This window comes from Macaca fascicularis, chromosome 18, assembly GCF_037993035.2.
Source record: "Macaca fascicularis isolate 582-1 chromosome 18, T2T-MFA8v1.1".
Taxonomy (NCBI): domain Eukaryota; kingdom Metazoa; phylum Chordata; class Mammalia; order Primates; family Cercopithecidae; genus Macaca; species Macaca fascicularis.
In genome coordinates, this window is record NC_088392.1 from 73,892,366 (window position 1) to 73,912,453 (window position 20,088).

The 20,088-nt window shown below is 39.3% G+C and overlaps 1 protein-coding gene across 50 annotated transcripts in view; it reads right to left on the reverse strand.

Annotated features, from left to right (window-relative positions):
• The window catches only part of EPB41L3 (erythrocyte membrane protein band 4.1 like 3), a 160,311-nt gene that overhangs the window by 12,429 nt on the left and 127,794 nt on the right, over positions 1 to 20,088 (reverse strand). For 6 of the 50 annotated variants that reach the window (XM_074022806.1, XM_074022800.1, XM_074022799.1 and 3 more), the window contains exons 10-16: positions 19,467 to 19,564; positions 18,598 to 18,773; positions 14,926 to 15,146; positions 11,017 to 11,577; positions 5,774 to 5,827; positions 2,948 to 2,983; positions 2,012 to 2,203 (exon numbers count right to left, since the gene is read on the reverse strand). In XM_074022806.1, the coding sequence (XP_073878907.1) occupies positions 2,012 to 2,203; positions 2,948 to 2,983; positions 5,774 to 5,827; positions 11,017 to 11,577; positions 14,926 to 15,146; positions 18,598 to 18,773; positions 19,467 to 19,564 (1,338 nt within the window). Of the gene's footprint in view, positions 1 to 2,011; positions 2,204 to 2,679; positions 2,746 to 2,947; positions 2,984 to 5,773; positions 5,828 to 11,016; positions 11,578 to 14,925; positions 15,147 to 18,597; positions 18,774 to 19,466; positions 19,565 to 20,088 lie in introns of all 50 variants that reach the window. The other 44 variants (XM_074022836.1, XM_074022830.1, XM_074022828.1 and 41 more) reach the window with 13 other exon arrangements.

Genomic DNA, 20,088 nt, shown 5'->3' on the forward strand with positions numbered 1-20,088 from the left:
TTTGGGGTGGCTAGTTTGTGTTTTTGTAATTTAATCCAGTATCTGATATCTTTACAGCCAGTAAATTATTTCCAAAAGATAGTAGAAATAGGGTAAGCCAAACTTAACCAATTATAATAAAATTTATGAGAGCATAACTTAATATTGTAAGGACTATTATTTAAATCAATCTGAATGTGAAATTTGTCCCTTGAAATGCAGTAGTTTGAATGGAACTGAAGTTTAATGGTACAAGAATATGTTGGTAATTGTACTTTTCATTTATTCTGCATAAAAGGGTCCTTTTTGAGTAATTCAAATGGATATAGACCTATTTTTTATTAGCTAGGTTTGGGATTGTCATGAACATAGTGAGAGTGAGTTCTTGATTACTTTTGATAAACAGCTTTAAAAGGTTTAGAACATGATCAACAATAAGTGTAATTTAATTCTTTTTATTGCAAGGACTTAAGCACTGCATATAGAACACTGTTTAAAGAATTTTTCTCTCACCAAAGCCTACGTTTTAATGTTCTACTCTGTGTCCGTTTCCTGAACAAATATTTCCCGATAAAGTGGTCTTACAGAAAAGGAGGTTAACCAATACAATGCTAAAAAAGATGCAGTTTTCAAAAACTACTTTTTTTGAAACAGATAAAGCAACATGGTGCCTAACAGTAGACAGTCAAATTAGCACTACAGTAACTTTTGGTTCCCACACAATGGGAGCCCTGAAGTAACACCAGCTGAATCCTCAGAGTCTTTGGCTGTACATTTAAAAAGAGCTTCCTTGGGAGGCTGAGGTGGCAGATCATTTGAGGTCAGGAGTTTGAGATCAGCCTGACCAACATGTTGAAATCTCACTTCTATTAAAAATACAAAAAAATTAGCCAGGCATGGTGGTGCATGCCTGTAGTCCCAGCTACTCTGGAGGCTGAGGCAGGAGAATCACTGAAACCCAGGGGGTGGAGGTCATGCCACCGCACTTCAGCATGGGCGACAGAGTGAAACTCCATCTCAAGAACAAACAAACAAACAAACACACACACACACACAAAAACTCTGTCTCAAAAAAAAATCTCTTTAAATGTACAGCCAAAGTGTGTGAAATAACCCTACTTAAAAAAAAAAAATTCTGGCCACTACTTTCCCCATAAAACATCTACTAGAAACTGATTATAAATTTGGCCAGATGCGATGGCTCATGCCTGTAATCCCAGCAGTTTGGGAGGTCAAGGTGGGTGGATCACTTAAGGCCTGGAGTTTGGTACCAGCCTGGCCAACATGGCGAAACCCCGTCTCTATTAAAAATACAAAAATTAGCCGAGTGTGGTGAAGGGCAGCTGTAGTCCCAGCTACTTGGGAGGCCAAGGCAGGAGAATCACTTGAACCTGGGAGGTGGAGGCTACAGTGAGATAAGATCGCCCCACTGCACTCCAGCCTGGGTGACAGAGCAAGATACCATCTCGAAAACAAAAAACAAAAAACTTAATATAAATCAATTAAAATCAGTTATAAATAAAAATCAAACAAAACTCTTACTATATCAATAAAATCCTGGTGTAATATCTCAGAGTAAAATTGTCCTGAAATGCTATCAACTTCATGTTATCATTTAGTCAAACGATCTCAATGGGCCTCATCTTAGAACTGATGAGAATAAGTATTCAGAGTGTTTGTCAATGCAAAAGTAGAAAGCATATGCGGAAAAAGTATCAATCATGAAGAGAATACCCTGATTTCTCTCAGTTATAAAATCTAGGTTTATGGTCAGAATCAGCTGATTTTTCATGATAGTCTCCCTGTGGCTTCCTGCCCTAAGAACCATCTGACGCTATTACTCACTCCTCAGCCACTTTAATCATTTTACTTTGCAGTTTTCTTTTGGAGCACCAAGCATCTCAGCTCAGGTTAAACATAGGTAGGAAAAGAGATTTTCTACCCAGAAGCTTGTCAAGTGCAATTCCACACCCTGTAGAGAAGGAAGGCAGGTAAACAGAATGTGAATCTGACCACAAGCCTGACTACTGACCTCTTCAGGGACAAGTGGTTCGATCATGGGGGCATCCTCCTGCCTGGCGGCCAGTCGCACCGGGGAGGTGGAAAGCCTCTTCTCCCATTCATTCGTTATGGCAGTGTCTGTTGAGGTTTCTAAGAAGGTTCTTTTTAGCTCGCTAATGTTGGTTTGATGTTTCATCAGGTCATCTTGAGTTTTTTCTAGCTCCTATATTCAGAACACAAAGTATTCAACAGTCAACGTTTCACATGTGTGTTCCTTTCAGCTCTTTTGTTTGCTTTTAAAGTAATGTCAATCTTATTAGTAGTCAAAATAAAACAAAATTTTGATCAAGGCTCATGGCACTACCACAAACACTCTGGTGAAAATGTGATTTTCCCATGGAAAGGAAACAGAAAAAAAAAAAAAAAAATCTAGTTCACACAAACATGAATACCAAAAGAATTTTGGAAGGTAAACTATAAAGAGTACCATTCACATGTATCCTGAGAGAATTAAAATAAATATACATACAGGAAAAGGGATCTATATCTAGGAGAGAGTAAGGAATCAGAAGCTGAGAAGTCATTCCCACTTATTAACAGATGAGCACACAGTTCATGCATCACAGTACAAGCCCAGAGGTATTACACTAAAAGAAAAACACCACACACAAACATGCACTGGTATATACCAATACCAACCTCTAACATAAGATTACTATGTTTGACATACACATTTTCACCCTTTATTCGTTTAATCAGACTATTCTGAAAAAAGTGGAGAAGAAAGGGAAAAGTAAGGGATACAGTCGTCAAGGGAACAAATGCCAACCTACACACTGCACCAACAACATGGTAACCAGCTACAGAGCATGCTGAAAGTTCTGAACGCTGTAGACAAACAACGACTTAACACACACTGGTTTTTTTTTTTTTTATTGTTGTTGTTGTTTTGTTTTTAATGTTCTACCTGTGCCTTGAGCTCTGCATCTTCCTCCTGGTCCGACTGCCAGCATCAAGAAAGAGCGGGAAATAAAGTCTTACATGCAATTTACTCTAAGATTGAAGAACTATGGTCTACACAGACTTGCTAAATGTGGGCACTCGTATGCTCTTGCATATGGATGCCACTCCTTTCTTATACACAAACCACAACATTCTCACACACAATTAGGAAGCTTAATAAGAATATAGGAACATAGGAGTGAAAGAGTTCTTGCCTGGTGGGTCTTTGGCATTTTGACCACCAGACACACATGGTTGAGAGGGTGACAGCAAGGGTGTGGCAGGTTTTCCTTGATGAACGTTAGAAATAGTTCAGGAAGCGAGGGGAGCCAGATTAAAATTAAAATTTGTAAGAATAGCTATGATGATACAATAATGAGAGCTCAAAATAGTGTATGAATCCCGTCCTATGAGGTTAGTGATTATGATTCCCAATTGGTAGACCAGAGAACCCATGCTCAAAGAATATGAAGAATTTTGCATGGACGTTCCCACAATTTAAAGTTTCTTGAGACCGTGATTTTCTTTTTTCTTTTTTTTTGTTTTTTGACAGAGTCTCGCTTTGTTGCCCAGGCTGGAGTGCAATGGTGCGATCTCGGCTCACTGCAACCCCCACCTCCTGGGTTCAAGCAATTCTCCTGCCTCGGCCTCCTGGGTAGCTGGGATTACAGGGGCCCGCCACCACGCCTGGCTAATTTTTTGTATGTTTAGTAGACACGGGGTTTCACCATGTTCACCAGGCTAGTCTTGAACTCCTAACCTCAAGTGATCCCAAAGTGCTGGGATTATAGGCGTGAGCCACCATGCCTGGCCAATTTTCTTGAATGTATATAGTTAAGAACAAACTTGGGAGGGGAGAAGACAAATATGGGGCAAGTAAGAAAGTTTTTTTTAAAAAGAGAAATCAACTACTATCAACAACAGCATGATTTCTTTTACAGGTTTTAGACGGGACAATTTTTGAGATTTGAAAAAATACAGTTATCCCAAAGCCACCTCATTCTCCTGGTTTTTCTAATTTCAAGGAGCAGTCTAATCCCTGGACTGCTGTCTGAGTATCAGTAATTAGTAAGCAGGCCAAGCCACATGTGTATGCAGCAGCAAAGCTGTGTCTCTCACTATGGCTCTTGGACTCAGGACTGGGTATTATGCCCTTGTGCTAGGAGAGGAGACCCAGAATGAAATTCGAGGGAGAAAAGGATCACACCAAGTCAGGGGCCTTAAGAAAATCATTTAGTCTACCTAGGTCTCCCTCTTCTTATTTGCCAATGGGGACAAGACTGCTTACTCTTCATATTCTATACTGACCACTGTTGTGTTGGCCACCTATAGAAGGGGAAGAGTTTCATCAGTATCACGGGGCAAACAGGAAATTGAAACACAGTGCTAATGTGCTGGTGACACGCCCATTCTTCAGTGCAGGGGGTTCACAGCTCTTCATTTTATTTTCAAACTTCATAATCTACCTATGTTACAGGTATTCCCTTGCATGCTTTAAATGTTATATAACAAATTTTAAAACTACTGTAGAAGTTTAAGGTATTATTATTAACATATTTTTCCTTTTAGCGCACTTGAAGATTCCAATGAAATTTACCGGATGTACTACCCTGTGGCTACATGTAACTAACTCTTACAAAATCAAGGTACAGCTTTGTGATAGTTGGCAAAGAAAATTACCAGCTTGTAATAGATTTATATACGATTGCTTAAAAGAATCTGCGTAATAGTTTTAACAATATCATCTTTAACATTAAATTATGATTTTCAAGTTTTGGATTGAACTCTGGCATTTTTAAAGAAAGAAACCTAATAAAATGCCATCATGAAAGATTTTTTCTGAAGATATTTTCAATTAAGTGATATACAGATACCACTTACAACATTTTTAGTTTTTTTCTAAATACTCAACTAGAAAACATTATTATAGTAGGATGATGCAAAAAATAACATAAAAGCAACCTAAAATAAACATTATTACAAAGTAAAAACTAAATTCTGCTAGTAAAAAGTAGCCGAATTAACATCGATAAACGTCTTCACTTCCATTAGTTCCCAGACATTATTTTTAAAGATATTTTAACTACTTAATGGTAGAGAAGATTTGAAAAACAATATAAGCCACACACACACACAGACACACACACATTTAATGTACCCTAAAGAAAAAAGGAGAAATAACAGTGTATCTTCTATCACTGTTTAATGTGATTACGTTTTTCAAAAATAAAGTACTAACAATAATTTGAAAATTCATTTCTTATGAGTGACCGAGGCTATGGTCAAAGGCTACAAAAATGAGTAAGTCTTATTTTAACAAGAATTATTTCACCATTGGGGAATTAAAAATATATCTGCATCAAGCCAAAATACTAGCTAATTGTGACCTTCTTCCCATTCATTCTATCATATATCTATAGCCTCTCATTTGAGATAGAATTTTTTCTTAAAAAAAATGTATTATCAGTCTAGGCAAGTAGTTCTCAAAATACATCCTAAGATATGCAGAGTCAGTATCGCCTGGGAACTTGTTAGACATATAAATTCTCAAGTCCACCCCCAGCCCTTCTGAATGAGAAATATGAGGCTGGAATCCTCCAGGTAATTGTGATGTAGGCCAGAGTTTAAGAACCACTGGTCTAGATGACAAAATACATATTTAACTCCTCCTGTTAAAAGTTAGAACTGATTTCCATTACAACAGCTCATATGTGGAGTTCTTAAACGCAGAGCCACCCCACAAGGCAATTTCGGTACGCCACTACCAGCCACTCTCAGCCACGATACCAACCTCAGTGGCGGTGGTCTCCCCGTCGGCTGCAGTGTCCGTGCGCTCACTGTCGGTCTGTTGACCACAGAAGGGATCAGGTTCCAGGAGGAAGGCAGGGACAGAAAGTAAACCATCTGGTCAAACACGGTCTGGCACAGGTCGGACAGATCATTTTCTTTCTCTGTGATTTCTCTGTGTCATACTACCTTCCCACAAGAACACACGTTCAAGCAAAGCAAGAGAAGGGCCAGAGCTAGGTGTCATCAGCAGAGCCAACTCATAGGAAGACCTGAGGCGCACTCAGCTGCAGGAGCTGGGGAGCCACGCTGACCTGTCCGGTTCTATGTCTCAGGGAAACCAATTTGTCTTCCCCACACCCCTCCTCCAACTTTTAACTAAAAACCTCAAGCAAGATCTCCTTAAAATGTATAATGCAAATAAAATGGATGTTTATATATATTTTATTCTAGTAATATTTCATATCTCAAAGGTAAATGAAAATGTCAATTTACAGAAAAAGCTACTGTAACAGTCACTGGACTTTCAGCCCCTCATTTATACCATTATGATAATTTACATCCATCTAAGGCCTTCGGGCTGTCCGCATTACCTGTCAATTATAAAAGGCACAATGCCAGTGACTCACAGGTATATATTTTTTATGGGAAAAAAATAACTCAATTTTCAAGGAGCGTTGCTAACTCGATATTTTTTAAGACTGCATGTTATTTTGCCCCACCCTCCAATATAAAGAAGTATACTGAAGTATGTATTTAAACAACTTGCTCCAAAAATACCATTCAAATGAAGCAAATGATAAGAAGAATTGTTGAAACAATAGACAGAGAGAGAGAAAGAGAGAAAAATCTACTTGGAAACAAATAAAACAAAGCACAGCATTTGACAGAGCCTAGGTTTTGAGGAGAATGAGAACAGTAATTTCAGGACTGGTTTTTAATCTGTTTCACAAGAGTTTATGGCTTACGAGCTGTTTTCTCTTGAGTAGAGGAGAGCCATGGACATCTAAATGTCCTAATATGAACTGACTTTCCCTACACAGATATCAACTAATCATTAATAAAGTTCCCTTCATCAAATATTTGTGATTAATATTTTGAAAACAAAAATCAAAATGGGAGGGGAGTCTATGGTGCTGAATCTGGTTCTGAAAATAACCTCCCACGACAAAGAACAAGCAATGTCAAGAAGGGACAACTGGGACAGTGCTGTTTCCACTGACAAAACTAAACTCCGGCTAGGCTGATTTCTTGGCACTAGCTGCATGTTTCATGTTGCATACTCCTAAAAGAAAGGGAGGCTCAACACACACTCAGCACATGTACCTCGGGACACCATTCTGGCACCTTTGCTACCAAGTCTAAGTGGAAAATAATTTTCCGGAGGTTGGTAAGGAAAGCATGTTGACACATTTTCGTGACCTGACCAGCTTGGTTAACAACTGGGGGCAGGAGGTGGCTGTTAAGTTTCTTATAAGGGTGATTGTTGCTATGGGATTAGTATGGCTGTACCGAGCGACAGCCCTGGGAAAGACCAGTTTGAATTAGTAAGAGAGACTGGTTATTTGTTTAGGTGTACAGAATAACTCAAAGATCTTAGGCTTTCAAGAATAAATAAGAATGCCTTGCACTTAGTGTTTTATTTTTTTAGACAGGGTCTCGCTTTGTCACCGAAGCTGGAGTGCAGTAGTGCAATCTTGGCTCACTGCAACCTCTGCCTCCTGGGTTCAAGCGATTCTCGTGCCTCAGCCTCCCTAGTAGCTGGGACTATAGGTGCATGCCACCATGCCTGGCTAATTTTTGTACTTTTAGTAGAGACAGGGTTTCACCATGTTGGCCAGGCTGGTCTCAAACTCCTGACCTCAAGTGATCCACCTGCCTTGGCCTCCCAAAGTGTTGGGATTACAGGGGTAAGCCACTGCACGCCCAGCTGGAATGACTTGCATTTAGTGTTCTAATTAGTTGTGTCAAATACTTATAAAACTCTTGAAAGTGTTTCTCCTCCAGTCTAGCTTATTTCCCTTATGGTTTTAAAATTTACTTCAGTAACTTGCAAGCATTTTAGCATCAGGGGGCAGTGGTCGTTAAGAGGGAAAGGTTTAATGTCAGATGAACATGAGCTCAAATCCTTTCTGTTCAAACCTGTGGCACATTGGGTACTTTTTATATTTTAGTCCCAGTTTCCTTCCCATAAAATGGGGAAAATAACAGCCGTAACTGTATTGGATAATGGATAGTAAATGCTTTATATAATGCCTGACACACCCAGAGCTAAAAAAATGCCTATAATAATTATATTATATAGTTATTCCTATTTTTCTTAGCCATATACAAATAGCATAGTCCATATACAAAATTTCTTGAATTCCTACTTAGCATCTAGTCAGTCCGTAGTATAGTGCCTTAGCATCTAGTCAGTCCGTAGTATAGTGCCTATCAATAGTAAATAAATGAATAAGGCTGAACAAAGCAGTTTTTATATCAACTGGTATTTCTATAATGTATGATGCCTACATAAAACTGCAAATGTATAGCATATCGTAAACTATTATATAATACTATGTTTATGTAATTTAAAATGTTATAAATCAGTTAATCAATTTTTCTTCCTCTTGATTTGAACTCATCTCTATTTTTCTTTGTATTATCAAAAAATTACTCAGAAATACACATGTAATAGCATTTTATGGTTTGGGGAGGTAAGTTCATCTCATGTTTCTTGATAGGATATTTTGATATCCTGCCCCTTCTTATTTTACCATTCTGAAAGTACAAAAGAAAACTCATGACTGGTCAATAGCTTTATAATGTGAAATGATGAAGCCTTTTTATACTGGATTTCACTCTTGAGAAAGGCTGGAAATAAGCCACTATAACATGTTAAAAATGTAAGCAATGATGATACAATATTTAAAAAGAATTAATTGCTAGTGACTTGGCAAAACGAAAGTGACAAGGCTGAATTGTATGTTAAGAAGTCACCCAGTGTAGCTGCCACAGTGCTTGAGGCCTAGAGATGAAATCAGGCCATGTAAGCAAATGGCAATTTAAATAAAACAATCCAGGATGACCTCAATATGAGTTCTCTAGCTCAGCCTGAACTAGAATGCACAGCTCTTAACACTTCAAGAGACAACACTGAACAGATGGCTAGTTACAGAGTCTGATGGCAGGAGAGCTATCATATGGGCTGACTAGGGCTGCGGAGAAGGGTGATGAAGACTCCAGTGGTCAGTGCTAATTCATGGTTTCGGAGGTTTGCAGTAACAAGGACAGTTATGACCGGGAAGCTCCAATCACATGTTCGCTAGCTTGTAACAAGTAACTGCTGTGATTTGTTTTGCCAATGTAATGCAGACATGCCCAAGTTTAACATTAATTCTCATGCACTGATTACAACAAGATGTATACCCTGGATTAGGCACAAGATCTGTGTGGTTTGCTATACAAAAGTTCAAACATTTATTTTGAATTTAGAAAAGCATAAAACAGCAATCTTTTTGCCTTATGTTAGCTTGATGACTAACTCCACTGTTAAAGGAAAAATATATCTCCATGTTAGAAATCAGCTAATAAATAATAAAATTGTCTTTGTAGACAATATTGTGTTCTTAACTGTAATATGTTCTAGTCCAACACTATTTGATAATATTACCAATATGAGAAATAGTGATATTAAAGCCTAGGATTTCAAGTAGTTCTCAAAATATTTTCCATGTGTAAAAAGTTATTTATATATCAGTTGGAGCAAATCGTTATATATAACTCAAGAACCTTGAAAATGTCTCTTATGCAAAATCTATTCAGTGTAGACTTTTACTTAAAACACCTGTGAGACCATTCACATTTTTTTTCCTTCCGCTGCAAAGAAATGGTCATAATTCCACTAACTAGAGATACTCGCACACCCTCAACATATAATACTACATACTCACAGGTGCTGCGGCTCAAATTATGACTTTCTAGCTGAGCACAGAATCAGACTTTCTTTCCTTTTTTAGCATTGCCTTGACTTTGTGACTTTTGAAAAAAATGGTAAGGTATTTTCCTTTTCTCCTGTCACAACAGCTCTTGTTCTGTGGGAACAGGAGGGCTGCAGGGAGCCTGCGGAGAGGTGTGGGCAGGGGCGTGCATGAGAGCAACCGGGGCTTCTGGTGGCAGCTTCTATTATTCTTCCCCGCACTCTGTTTGAAGCCTGGAGAAAGAGAAACTGCTGGGCTGTTCAAAGGGCTGTGGGGTGGTGGGAAAGGAGAGCAATTAACAGGAAAAACTACCGGCTACCATGTCAGCTTGCCCAATTGCTCCAGTGGGGGACAGTAGCCTGCCCTGCAGCAGCATGCCTTCAAGGACGGAGGCTGATAGTTCAGGGTCTTTCCCCCACTATGTCCATGTCCGGCTGGCAGCCACAGAGGCCCAGCCTTACCACACTGTGAAAACGGGGGGATTTTGAGGCTCATACTGCAGTTGAAAGAATTGCTGCCGTATTATCTGCATTGGCATGGCTAGCACTGGTGAAATTTCAGCCTGTCTTTGCATTGTTTGAAAACGTCAATTCAGTCCTTTTCTGATTGTGTTTGAACACTGCTGCACTGCATGCCGTTGCTTCTGGGCCTGTTTCTGCCCTTACCAATGGCTGATGTCATGTGGGTGCTTTCAACTGCTCTGACACAACACAATGCGGGATCTGACTGACAGACCTCTCTGTGAGTAACAGTGACTGTCCGTCGATGATGAGCAGAGGGCGGTGGGGACATTTCAGGATCTTCAGGGAGGAGATACCTTTGCAATTTTAGAAAGCTACCCAGGTGACAATGATACATCCCCTTTGGGGATGCGTTCTTCCACCTCTCCTTGACTATCATTTGAGTTGAAACAACTCATCATCGGTCTTATATGTGATTTACCTTACTAAACAATAACTGATCAGAACTTTCAGCTTAGCCCTGATCTTTTACATGGCTAATGGGTTACATAAAATTGACTTCTGGCTGAGTCTTTCATCCCACGTAGAACTCAGTGGGTAGCAGAACGATTCCGGGTTGGGCTCAGACTGCTACATCCACATGGTGTTGTGCCTAACCCTGGGGCCCAGGTTGGACTCCCCAACACACAGAAACCTCAACATATTGGCACAGACAATAAATGAGGCTCTGAAAGTAGGACCACTATGGCAGCAGCCGGCTAACACTGTTTCGGACTCAAGCACGGAACACGAAGGGGAAGCGTGTTCTATGCCGAGGTACACACCTCTTCCTCTGAACTGTCACTCGGGTCATTGTCTAGGGAGGCGCTCAAGGAGGCCGCCTTGGGCTCCAGGTAGCAGAGGCACAGAGCCAGAGGGAAGGAGAGAGTGAGAGCGTATGGCACTGAGAAGGAGGCAGACAGCAGAAAGAAAAAGATGAAGAGGAAACAGGGCACGAGGGACGGTGAGCGGATCGGGAGGTAATGCTGCAAGCTCTGGGGCAGGAGGTTGGTTTCAGAAAGGTTGGGGAAAGAGAGGTACCCATCGTCATCTAGGAGGGAGGGGAATGACTCGGGGAGCTGCAAGGAGAAGGAGAACAGGGTGGTCCCCTTGCCAGTTTGCTGTCTGTAGCTAAAAGCCACATCTTGATCCCCTAGGTAAGGCCTCCCTGGGCCATCAGAGTCCAAGGCGGGCTCTCCGGGCGTGTGCTCAGCTCTGGATGGCTCGTAACCTGGCAGTTTGCAGTCATTCTCCTTACACCTCCTACGGAGCTCTGTGGGAGATGTGGGGGCACAATGGGCGGATGGGGGTGACAAGGGACATGAGTCAGTGCCAAGCCCAGGTGACTGATGTGAAAGAGACAGAGAGAGACAGAAAGCAGCAAACAGAGGTGCAAAAGGACAAAAAGAAAACTGCAATTAGTTAATTTTCTTATGGGTATCAATATAAAATTGTAAAACAAAAATTTTAGCACTAGGGTTGCTCATGAATGTTAAAAGTATTCAAGCTGCATGCCAATGTTGCCACAAATGGCTACATTTCTCCCATTAGACCATCATATACAGGTGGAATTCTTTAAAAACTCAGAACAGAAGGTATTCGTGGGTAATCCCAAAGTCTACACATTTCACATGATCAAAAAATTTCATTTTAGACCAACACTCTAGAAAGTTTCAGGTTTTGGGGAACAAACATAAGTAAATCTGATAACTTAAAATCAAGACTTTCAATAACCTTCTTCTGATTTTCAGGTAGCAGAGCTGTTACTATAGTTCAGCTAGATTAAAAATAAAGATGAAATCCAATCCAGATTTTGATTTAAAAAAAAATCTCTAACATTAGTCCTTTCCTTGGTTATTCAGTTACATCCGAAACAGAGAGTTTACGTTCTAAATCAAGAAGTTTCTGGCCCCACTCCTATCTGATAAGTAGTTACAATCAGGGATTCGACACTTAGCACTTCTGAATATCTCACTCCTCAAAAAGAATTAAAGTTCCCTTGAAAACTCCATTTTGGCTCCTTTACTTAGGACATTAGTGGAACTTCAACTCAAGTGATTTCAACAAGCTAACTAGAAACAACAATGTGTTTTCTTGCAACACGCTTTGCCAGTATTTACTTTCTATTATTTATGATGCATAATAACAGAAAGATATAATTTCCCAGCCTTCTGATTTTTCTTAGCAGATAAAGGGCATGTTTAGATCTTTGGTTTGAGGCCTTAATATAATGATAACAGCAGGGTTTTCCACAAGTGCTCCCCTGGTGAGCGCAAACTTTAATGGGGTAGGTGAATCTACTTCCCCCTCTCTGGGTCCTGGAAGTCTCCACCACCAGTGCGTTTCCTCTGCAGGTGGTGGAGGGGTTGCTGGACAAGAAGGGGAGGAAGGAAAGCACACAAGTCCCAAGCCGGGAGGTACCTTCCTGTACCTGCCCCAAGCCCCTGGGCAGGTACCGGAGCTGCTGCAGGCCGGGAAGTCTAAGTTTGAAGGTAATGAGACTCCTGCTGATGTCTGTGTCACTGCATGTGTGTATGTGTGTGTTTTGTCCAGTGGCCTGACAGCATGGAAATTACCCAGCCTGCCTTGTGTGGTTATCCAATCCTGACTTGGGGAGAAGTGGTAAATATAGCGAAAGAAAGAAAATGCACAAATAAAGTTACATCTGAGGCATGAGGGAAAGAAAATGCACAAATAAAATCATAGCCCTTCGGCATTGGAAGGGTCTCTTTCTACTATGAGACAAGTATGTCTTTTCCCACACACTCGCATTTGACATTGAAGACGGCACTTTAAACAGGAACCTGCACAAATCTCATTCAACTAAAATAATGTAGGTGCTACACTCTAACTTCTGCATGAAGACAACTGTCCTCTAGCATGGAGGTGAGGCGGCCCCATGATCTGGGGGATCCCAGCCTGGGAAACGTGCCTCCTTGCCAGGCAACCTAGTGGACCAGCCTTTCAAGAACTATTTTCAGTAATACACTTTCATTTTGGTTGAAAAATAAGTACCCTCTCGGTTACTTTTTGAAGATGGAGTAAGATAAAATTAAGGTTTATTTTACCTTCCATGCTGATTATTGAAGTCATTTCTAAGACAGCTTTGCACTGGGGAAACCAAGCCAGCCCACACCTATACAAGCACCAGATTTCAGCTACAGGCTTCCTGAAGATGTTCTGCCCACAGTGCTGGCTTCTCAGAGACTCAGGCTATGAGGCTGGCAGTGTCCTTTGTCTTTCTATTTTCCCACATCACAAATGGCACCGAGTGAGGACAGCTTAGTGCTATGATTTACACAAACAAACTTGTGGTCTTCTAAAATCAAATAAAGCAAAAATGTCTGGCCTTATCTTGGGAGCAAAACTAAAAATCATTTACATTGATGTGTCACTTCTTCATACTTATACATCCACGGGAATCTTATGTTGGCATGGCGATTTTACAAAATGTTAGAATAAGAAGAAGAACCACGTATTGTTTTTTTGGGTGGATTATCTTTTTTTCTGTCCCCTTTAAAGCCTTCCTTGACTGAACAGACAGGAAGAGTGTAAAAACGAAATTTAGAACAAAGCACATTTTAACAGCAAAAGTTATTGAAACATCCCTGCCATTATTTCCTACTCTGTGCCTAATTTTGTGTTTGCCAAATAAATGATCTTATCCTAAAAAATCAAAGATGATGGATCGGGTCATTTGTAATATTTTAATATAACTACAAAAATGATTTGTCTATGTTAAGATGTCGCTGCTAAATTCTTGCCAAAAGGAACACTTTCCATAGAATCCGGGGTAGTGATTCTCCATCTCTATCTGAAGAGCCCATGTACAAAAGAGCACTCATGAATCAAATTTACTCAAATTTTAGGATAACCCATGAGTTATTACGAGCATTTTCATTCTGCTGTTTCCTCTTACTCTATGCTCTGTACAGGCCAGGAGGCACTCTGTTTTTCCATTATTATTAGGTATAAACCTCCTGAAGTGTATTTTGACTTTTAAAGTATTTTTCTGAAAAGTTGCTTTGTAGTGCTGATCACCAGAAAAAAACATACTGTTTAAAAATTATGTTAAAAAAGATACCTAATTTGGGGTGAAACGATGTCACAAAGTTGAATGAATTAAACACTGAAAGAAGAAACTGCTGCCAAACTCACTTTTTATCTTCTATTGCAACCTTCTGCCTTAACATCCCTTTTCAAAACACGGCCAGTCACTACTCTGCTGATTAGATTGTAAGTAAAAACACACAGGCTATGGTCACTCCATGTATTTATAGCCAGAAGAATGGTAATATGATAATTGCATATCTAGAAAAATATGCTGTACTTAGGTAGGAGAATGGGGCCAGAAACAAAGAAAACAGCTTTAGTGACAGTTCTGAAATGTGAGCCCAAACAGAAAAGTGTAATATGCCACCAAAAGTATTTTTAAGATACACATACAGGACAGCTATTGAAAGTCTTACATAGCACACAAGTTATTAAAATACAAATTTTCAAAGAGCTATGAATGAATCTTTCAGAGGAAAAATGTTGAAACAGGAATAATCTAAAAATTGTCATATGAATGTGACCAGTGCTGACACATGATTTACCCTAAATCTCAGCACATTCCTGGTTTACAGCCTCAGCATCATTTAGTCATTCTTAAAAGCTGCAGCAAGCTCTAGCAGGCAGTCTGGGAGCTATACCTTTCCCTCGTGCCGGATGGCCGAGACAGGTGTGACTTCCTCCCCCTTCCTCCGTCTTTCCTCTTCCTCGTCCCGCTCCTCCTCGGCCTTCTTCTCCGGAGTCACAGTGGTGATCAAGTTGGTCTGAGAGATGCCTTTTGTTGTGGCGTACTGGCCAGTACCAACCTCTGCAGCAGACACAGAATCCTTCATGTATATTTCATGGTTTTCATTCACTGACGCTAAAAGCAAATACAATTGAAGAAATAAAATCCAAAATAGTTAGGTCAGAAGACAGATGAACACCACCAATTATATCTTTACTGAAAATAAAGAATACCATCACAAAATACCAGGTTTGTCTTGAGAAAACAAATCAGTGCTGCAGGGACCTTCCTGTAAGCACGAGCTTCCTGTATTTCCTATACCAGCGCTTTAACATTCTTGAAATGCTCATGTCTTGGAATGTCCTCTCTCCTCAGGCTCTCTGGTGAGGATGTGTGTTAAGTGTGGACATGAGTGGAGGGCCACGAGACGAGGCTGCCGCTGGGCCTGTTATCACCTGGAGTCACCGGCTGGCACTGGCACCAGTCTCGTAGTGGCCAATTCCACACCTAACGGCAGTCTTTACAGTACACAATTGCTCTAACACACTTGGCTCTTTGGAAGTGCCATTCACCAAGAAGCACTGAACTGGTTTTCTTCTTATTATTAATGTTGAAAAGTCTGTCACTCTTACAATATAAAAGCTCCACGGGTAATAACAAAAATTAACCATCTTGGTGGAGATTATAAAATACAGATGGCAATTCTATTCGTCTAAAGCACAGAAATGTTTTCATTTCTACTGCATTTTAAATGGGCTACCATAATATGCATATACATTTACTCATCTCTAATATTTTGGGAAAACACAATGAATGTTGCTAAATGAAATTCATGCAAATACAAAACATGCAAACGCAAGAGAATAAGACATAGCCTTTCATCCCAGCTAAAACGTCTTAGTGAAAAGATGCTTAATTGAGTTAAATCTTAAAATTTGGTACTCATTATTTTAGGTTTCAGACATAAAATTTATTAAAACTTATAAATGTGGCTTTTCAAATACACAGTAACTAATCCCAGACAAAATATAATCTACATTATGATGTTAGGAATTTTAAAATGTAAATAAAAGGATTCTGAAATGAAATCCTCTCTGAAATCCTTTTGATAGTTAAACTATGCCACTAAAATATCTTCACTAAGACATTTTATATCTCTTTATACTATTGAAAAAGCTCATATGAGACAAAGCTTCCTAATAGACCAGTTAGGCCACCCTCTGTAAGATGCAACCTTGCAAAACAGCGGTTTGTGTTGCAACATGCAGCTGTGCCACCCAGCTCAACAGCAGCAGCAAACACACTAGAGCCGGCAGGACTGCGAAGAGCGAGAGCCTGCACATACTAACATCACTTTTGGGCAGGGAGAAAGAGACAGCATGACGTTAGTACACTGATTTCACAACTGTCTTCTGTCTTCTCAGCAGTCATTATCACACTAAAGGTCATAAGGAAAACAATATTCACAACCAATGTGTTCCCTGGGGTGCACACCACTGAACAAAGTGGATATTCAGGAAAAAAAGTGCAATTCTACAAAGTTCCTCAAATACTAATAACATACAGAAATAGGTAATAGAGACAACCTAAAGGAGAAAGAAGAGTCAATAGGATAAACCAAAAAGAAAAGCTTCAATGTTAACATGGATATTTCAATATCTTAATTCAGCTAGAAACAGTCCTGATAACTATGTTATTCAAAAGGGCTGGCTCTAAGTTTGGTATTCCGGAAACTCTTAGAAAACACACAACGGTAATGAACTTCCTAGGCTAGCTCACAAAAGCCTGTAGAAATAATTATCGATATAAAATGTGGTATATATATATACACCATGGAATACTACTCAGTCATAAACATGAATGAAATCATGTATTTTGCAGTGACTTGGATGGAGCTGAAGGTCATTATTCTACCTGAAGTAACTGAGGAATGAAAAACCAAATACCATACGTTCTCATGTATAAGTGGCAGCTAAGCTATGGGTATGCAAAGGCATGTAGAGTAATACAACGGACACTGGAGACTCAGAAGGCAGACAGTGGTGGGCGGAGGGTGAGGGATAAAAAACTACATATTGGGTACAATGTGCACTACTCAGGTGACAGGTGCACTAAAAGCTCAGACTACTATACAATTCATCCACGTAGCCAAAAACCGATTGCTTGTATACCAAAAGCTACTGAAATTTTTAAAAAAATGTGAAAAAGAGTAATTATCAATATGATGATTGAGATAATTGCCTATGTAACAAGAGTGCTTTCACATATATCTTGCTTTTCACAACAGCCCCATCAAAGTCTGAATATAACATTCCTATTATAACAGATGACTACAACAGACCTGAAGAACTGAAATCATTTGTCAACCACCGCAGAGACAGAGGGCAGCAGAGCCTGGACTTCAATCTGGATTTACCGATGCCACATGAGTACAGTTCCCACCTCATTAGTAACATACATAATACAGCACTAATAATGCCATTTTGATTTCTTCTGTAAACTGTTCACAAAGTATTCCATTAGAAAAAGACAGTTGTTTTTAGTTGGGAGATTCGGGGAGCACCTCTCCCCATCAATCACCCAGCTGGTGAAGTGGGGAAGGCAGAGCTGAAACTCTCAGGGGAACAGTGGCAAAAAAGGTAGGGAAGGAGATGGTCTCAGGCACTTGTAACTTTTGTTTATTTTTATTTATGTTTTTCCTTATTATTTAAACCACGACCTGCATACCAGAAACTCCTAATTCTTTTTACTTGCACAGGATAAGATCTTCTATTAAAAACAAACCTCCAGGTGCTCCAAATTAGAAGACAGAGACCCAGACATGATTCAGTTCCAGAGCATTGTTAAGCAGGCATGCCTTGCAGCAGAAAGCGTACCTCCATATTACTCCAGAGAGCAATCATGAAACTGTTCGATAAAACAAAACCCTACTAAAAATTCACTGTTGTGTTATCCCCTAAAAAGGTTGTTTGAGTGATCATCTCTCCATTTGACTAATTTGACTTGGCAGTACAGAACCCCTACACAGCCTGTTCTCCCAGTCCATCTGGGGTAGTAATTAGCACAACTAGGAGAATTTAACTTACAGCCCTTTGCTCCGTTATTTGCATGTCATCCTTTCTACCAGCTATTATCAACTAACTGATAAAGGCCACACTTCATTCATGAAGATTTTTTAGAAACAGAAATAAATGTAACTTACAGATTTATAAAACAAATAGTCTTAAACCTACCAATCCTTTAAGACTTGTTGGCAAGAGAATCAAATCACAGAGTATGTGACTACTATATTTAGAATGAGAGCATCTTTCTCCAAATTCGGGGTGTCAGTTTAAGAAAGCTATTTTCTTCATTCCCTGATGCCATTCTTTCATGTAATTTTACATAAACCTGCAGATGTTAGACTGACAAAGGGACTTTCATTTCACTGGGGGAGACTTAAAAATGTGCCATTCAGTCAATGAGCAACAAATGCTTTTCAACGTACAATATCCAGGAATATCTATGCTTACTGAAAGCTCATGACACTTTCATACTCTTTTTGGGGTAGGTACTAGGTTACTAAGGGCCAGTAAGTGACGCCTACCTCCATCCAAGCTGCGAGACATGGTATAACGTTTGCTGGAGGAGCGTTCAAAGTAAGGTGCCGGGCGATCTATCAACGCACTGGCTCTTCTCGTTTGCGCTTGTGTCCTGCCACTGTAACGAAACTTGGAACCCAAGGTTAAGAATTTCTTGGGAGGTGCTTCTGGTAACAACAGTCTAAAGAGAATAAAGAAAAACAGCAGAAAGACTATTAAGTACAATATTGAGAGTGCTTTTTAAACTTTTTACTCTGAGAGGTCGTGTGTGTTGCGTGCTAAACGTTTAACACACAAATTGCAGTTAAATAAATCTGATTTCATAAAAAAATGCACATAGTATATATCAACTAGGGATGTTGTAGAGAGGAGATATGCAAATGAGGGTTGTACTGAACTAGATGAACTTTTAACATTCCATGCAAAGTAGATAGTCTATGGTTCTATAAGCCCAAACAGCAACTAAATAGATTGATATTAGTTAAGAAGAAGAGTGATAATTTGTTGTTGGGTGCCTAATTTGATGGGTCTCATACCATGCATAGGTAGGTAAAGGGATTCAGGGATTAAGAAATCACTGAAATAGTAAGGAATAGATTGGATATTTGAAGTGGACACCTTAAAAATAATGTAAAGACACTAAATATACTAAAGAGGAGGAGGTTGGGACACGTAAGTACATGACAAATTACGGAAAATCCTTCAAATTTACTCTTTTCCTAGTTCTTTTAGGATTTCTTATCAAGAAATATGGTGACAATGAACTTGAAGGAATAGAAATAATAAAATTCCATATTTTTCTTATTGACAATCTTTTTCAGTATCAGTGATGATAATTATTCCTTAGAGAAAAAACAAAATAATCTCTTCCTACCTGAAAAATGTATGATGCTCAACACATACTTTCCATAAACGCTTGGCAGCTCGATGGTTTGGCAGCTTAAACCCAATGGTGCTTTCAAATTGTTCAAACTAAATAAAAAAAAAAAATACATTGAAGAGTAAAGTTTAAAATTATAAATAACAGAAGCCCTGTAAATAATTTATAAAATCATACTGCCACCAGAATTTAAAAACTTTACTTACTAGATCAATTGCTACATGCATAATTCATGCTATACACATTCATTTGTTAATTTCGAAAATGTGTCTTTAAAATGCTGCAGGTACAAGTAGCCACATTATGCATACAGTAAAATGTCTTCTGAATAAGTGTGTATCTTATGATACTACTGAAAACTAAACACAAAAGGGTTTTTTTTTAATTTATTCCAGAAATCAATTTGTCCTGATACCACTTTTAAATTTTATTTTCATGGTTTCTCAATGACACAATGACTTCAACTGCAAGGTACAGAAATGAACCAAATGTTTACAGATATAGTCTACAGCATTCTTAGAAATGACATTTTTCTCCTAATATCTGGTCAGGAAATATGTATATTTCTTAGGTAGTTGACAACTTGGTGTCGAGACTGCCGATTTTATTTGTGTGT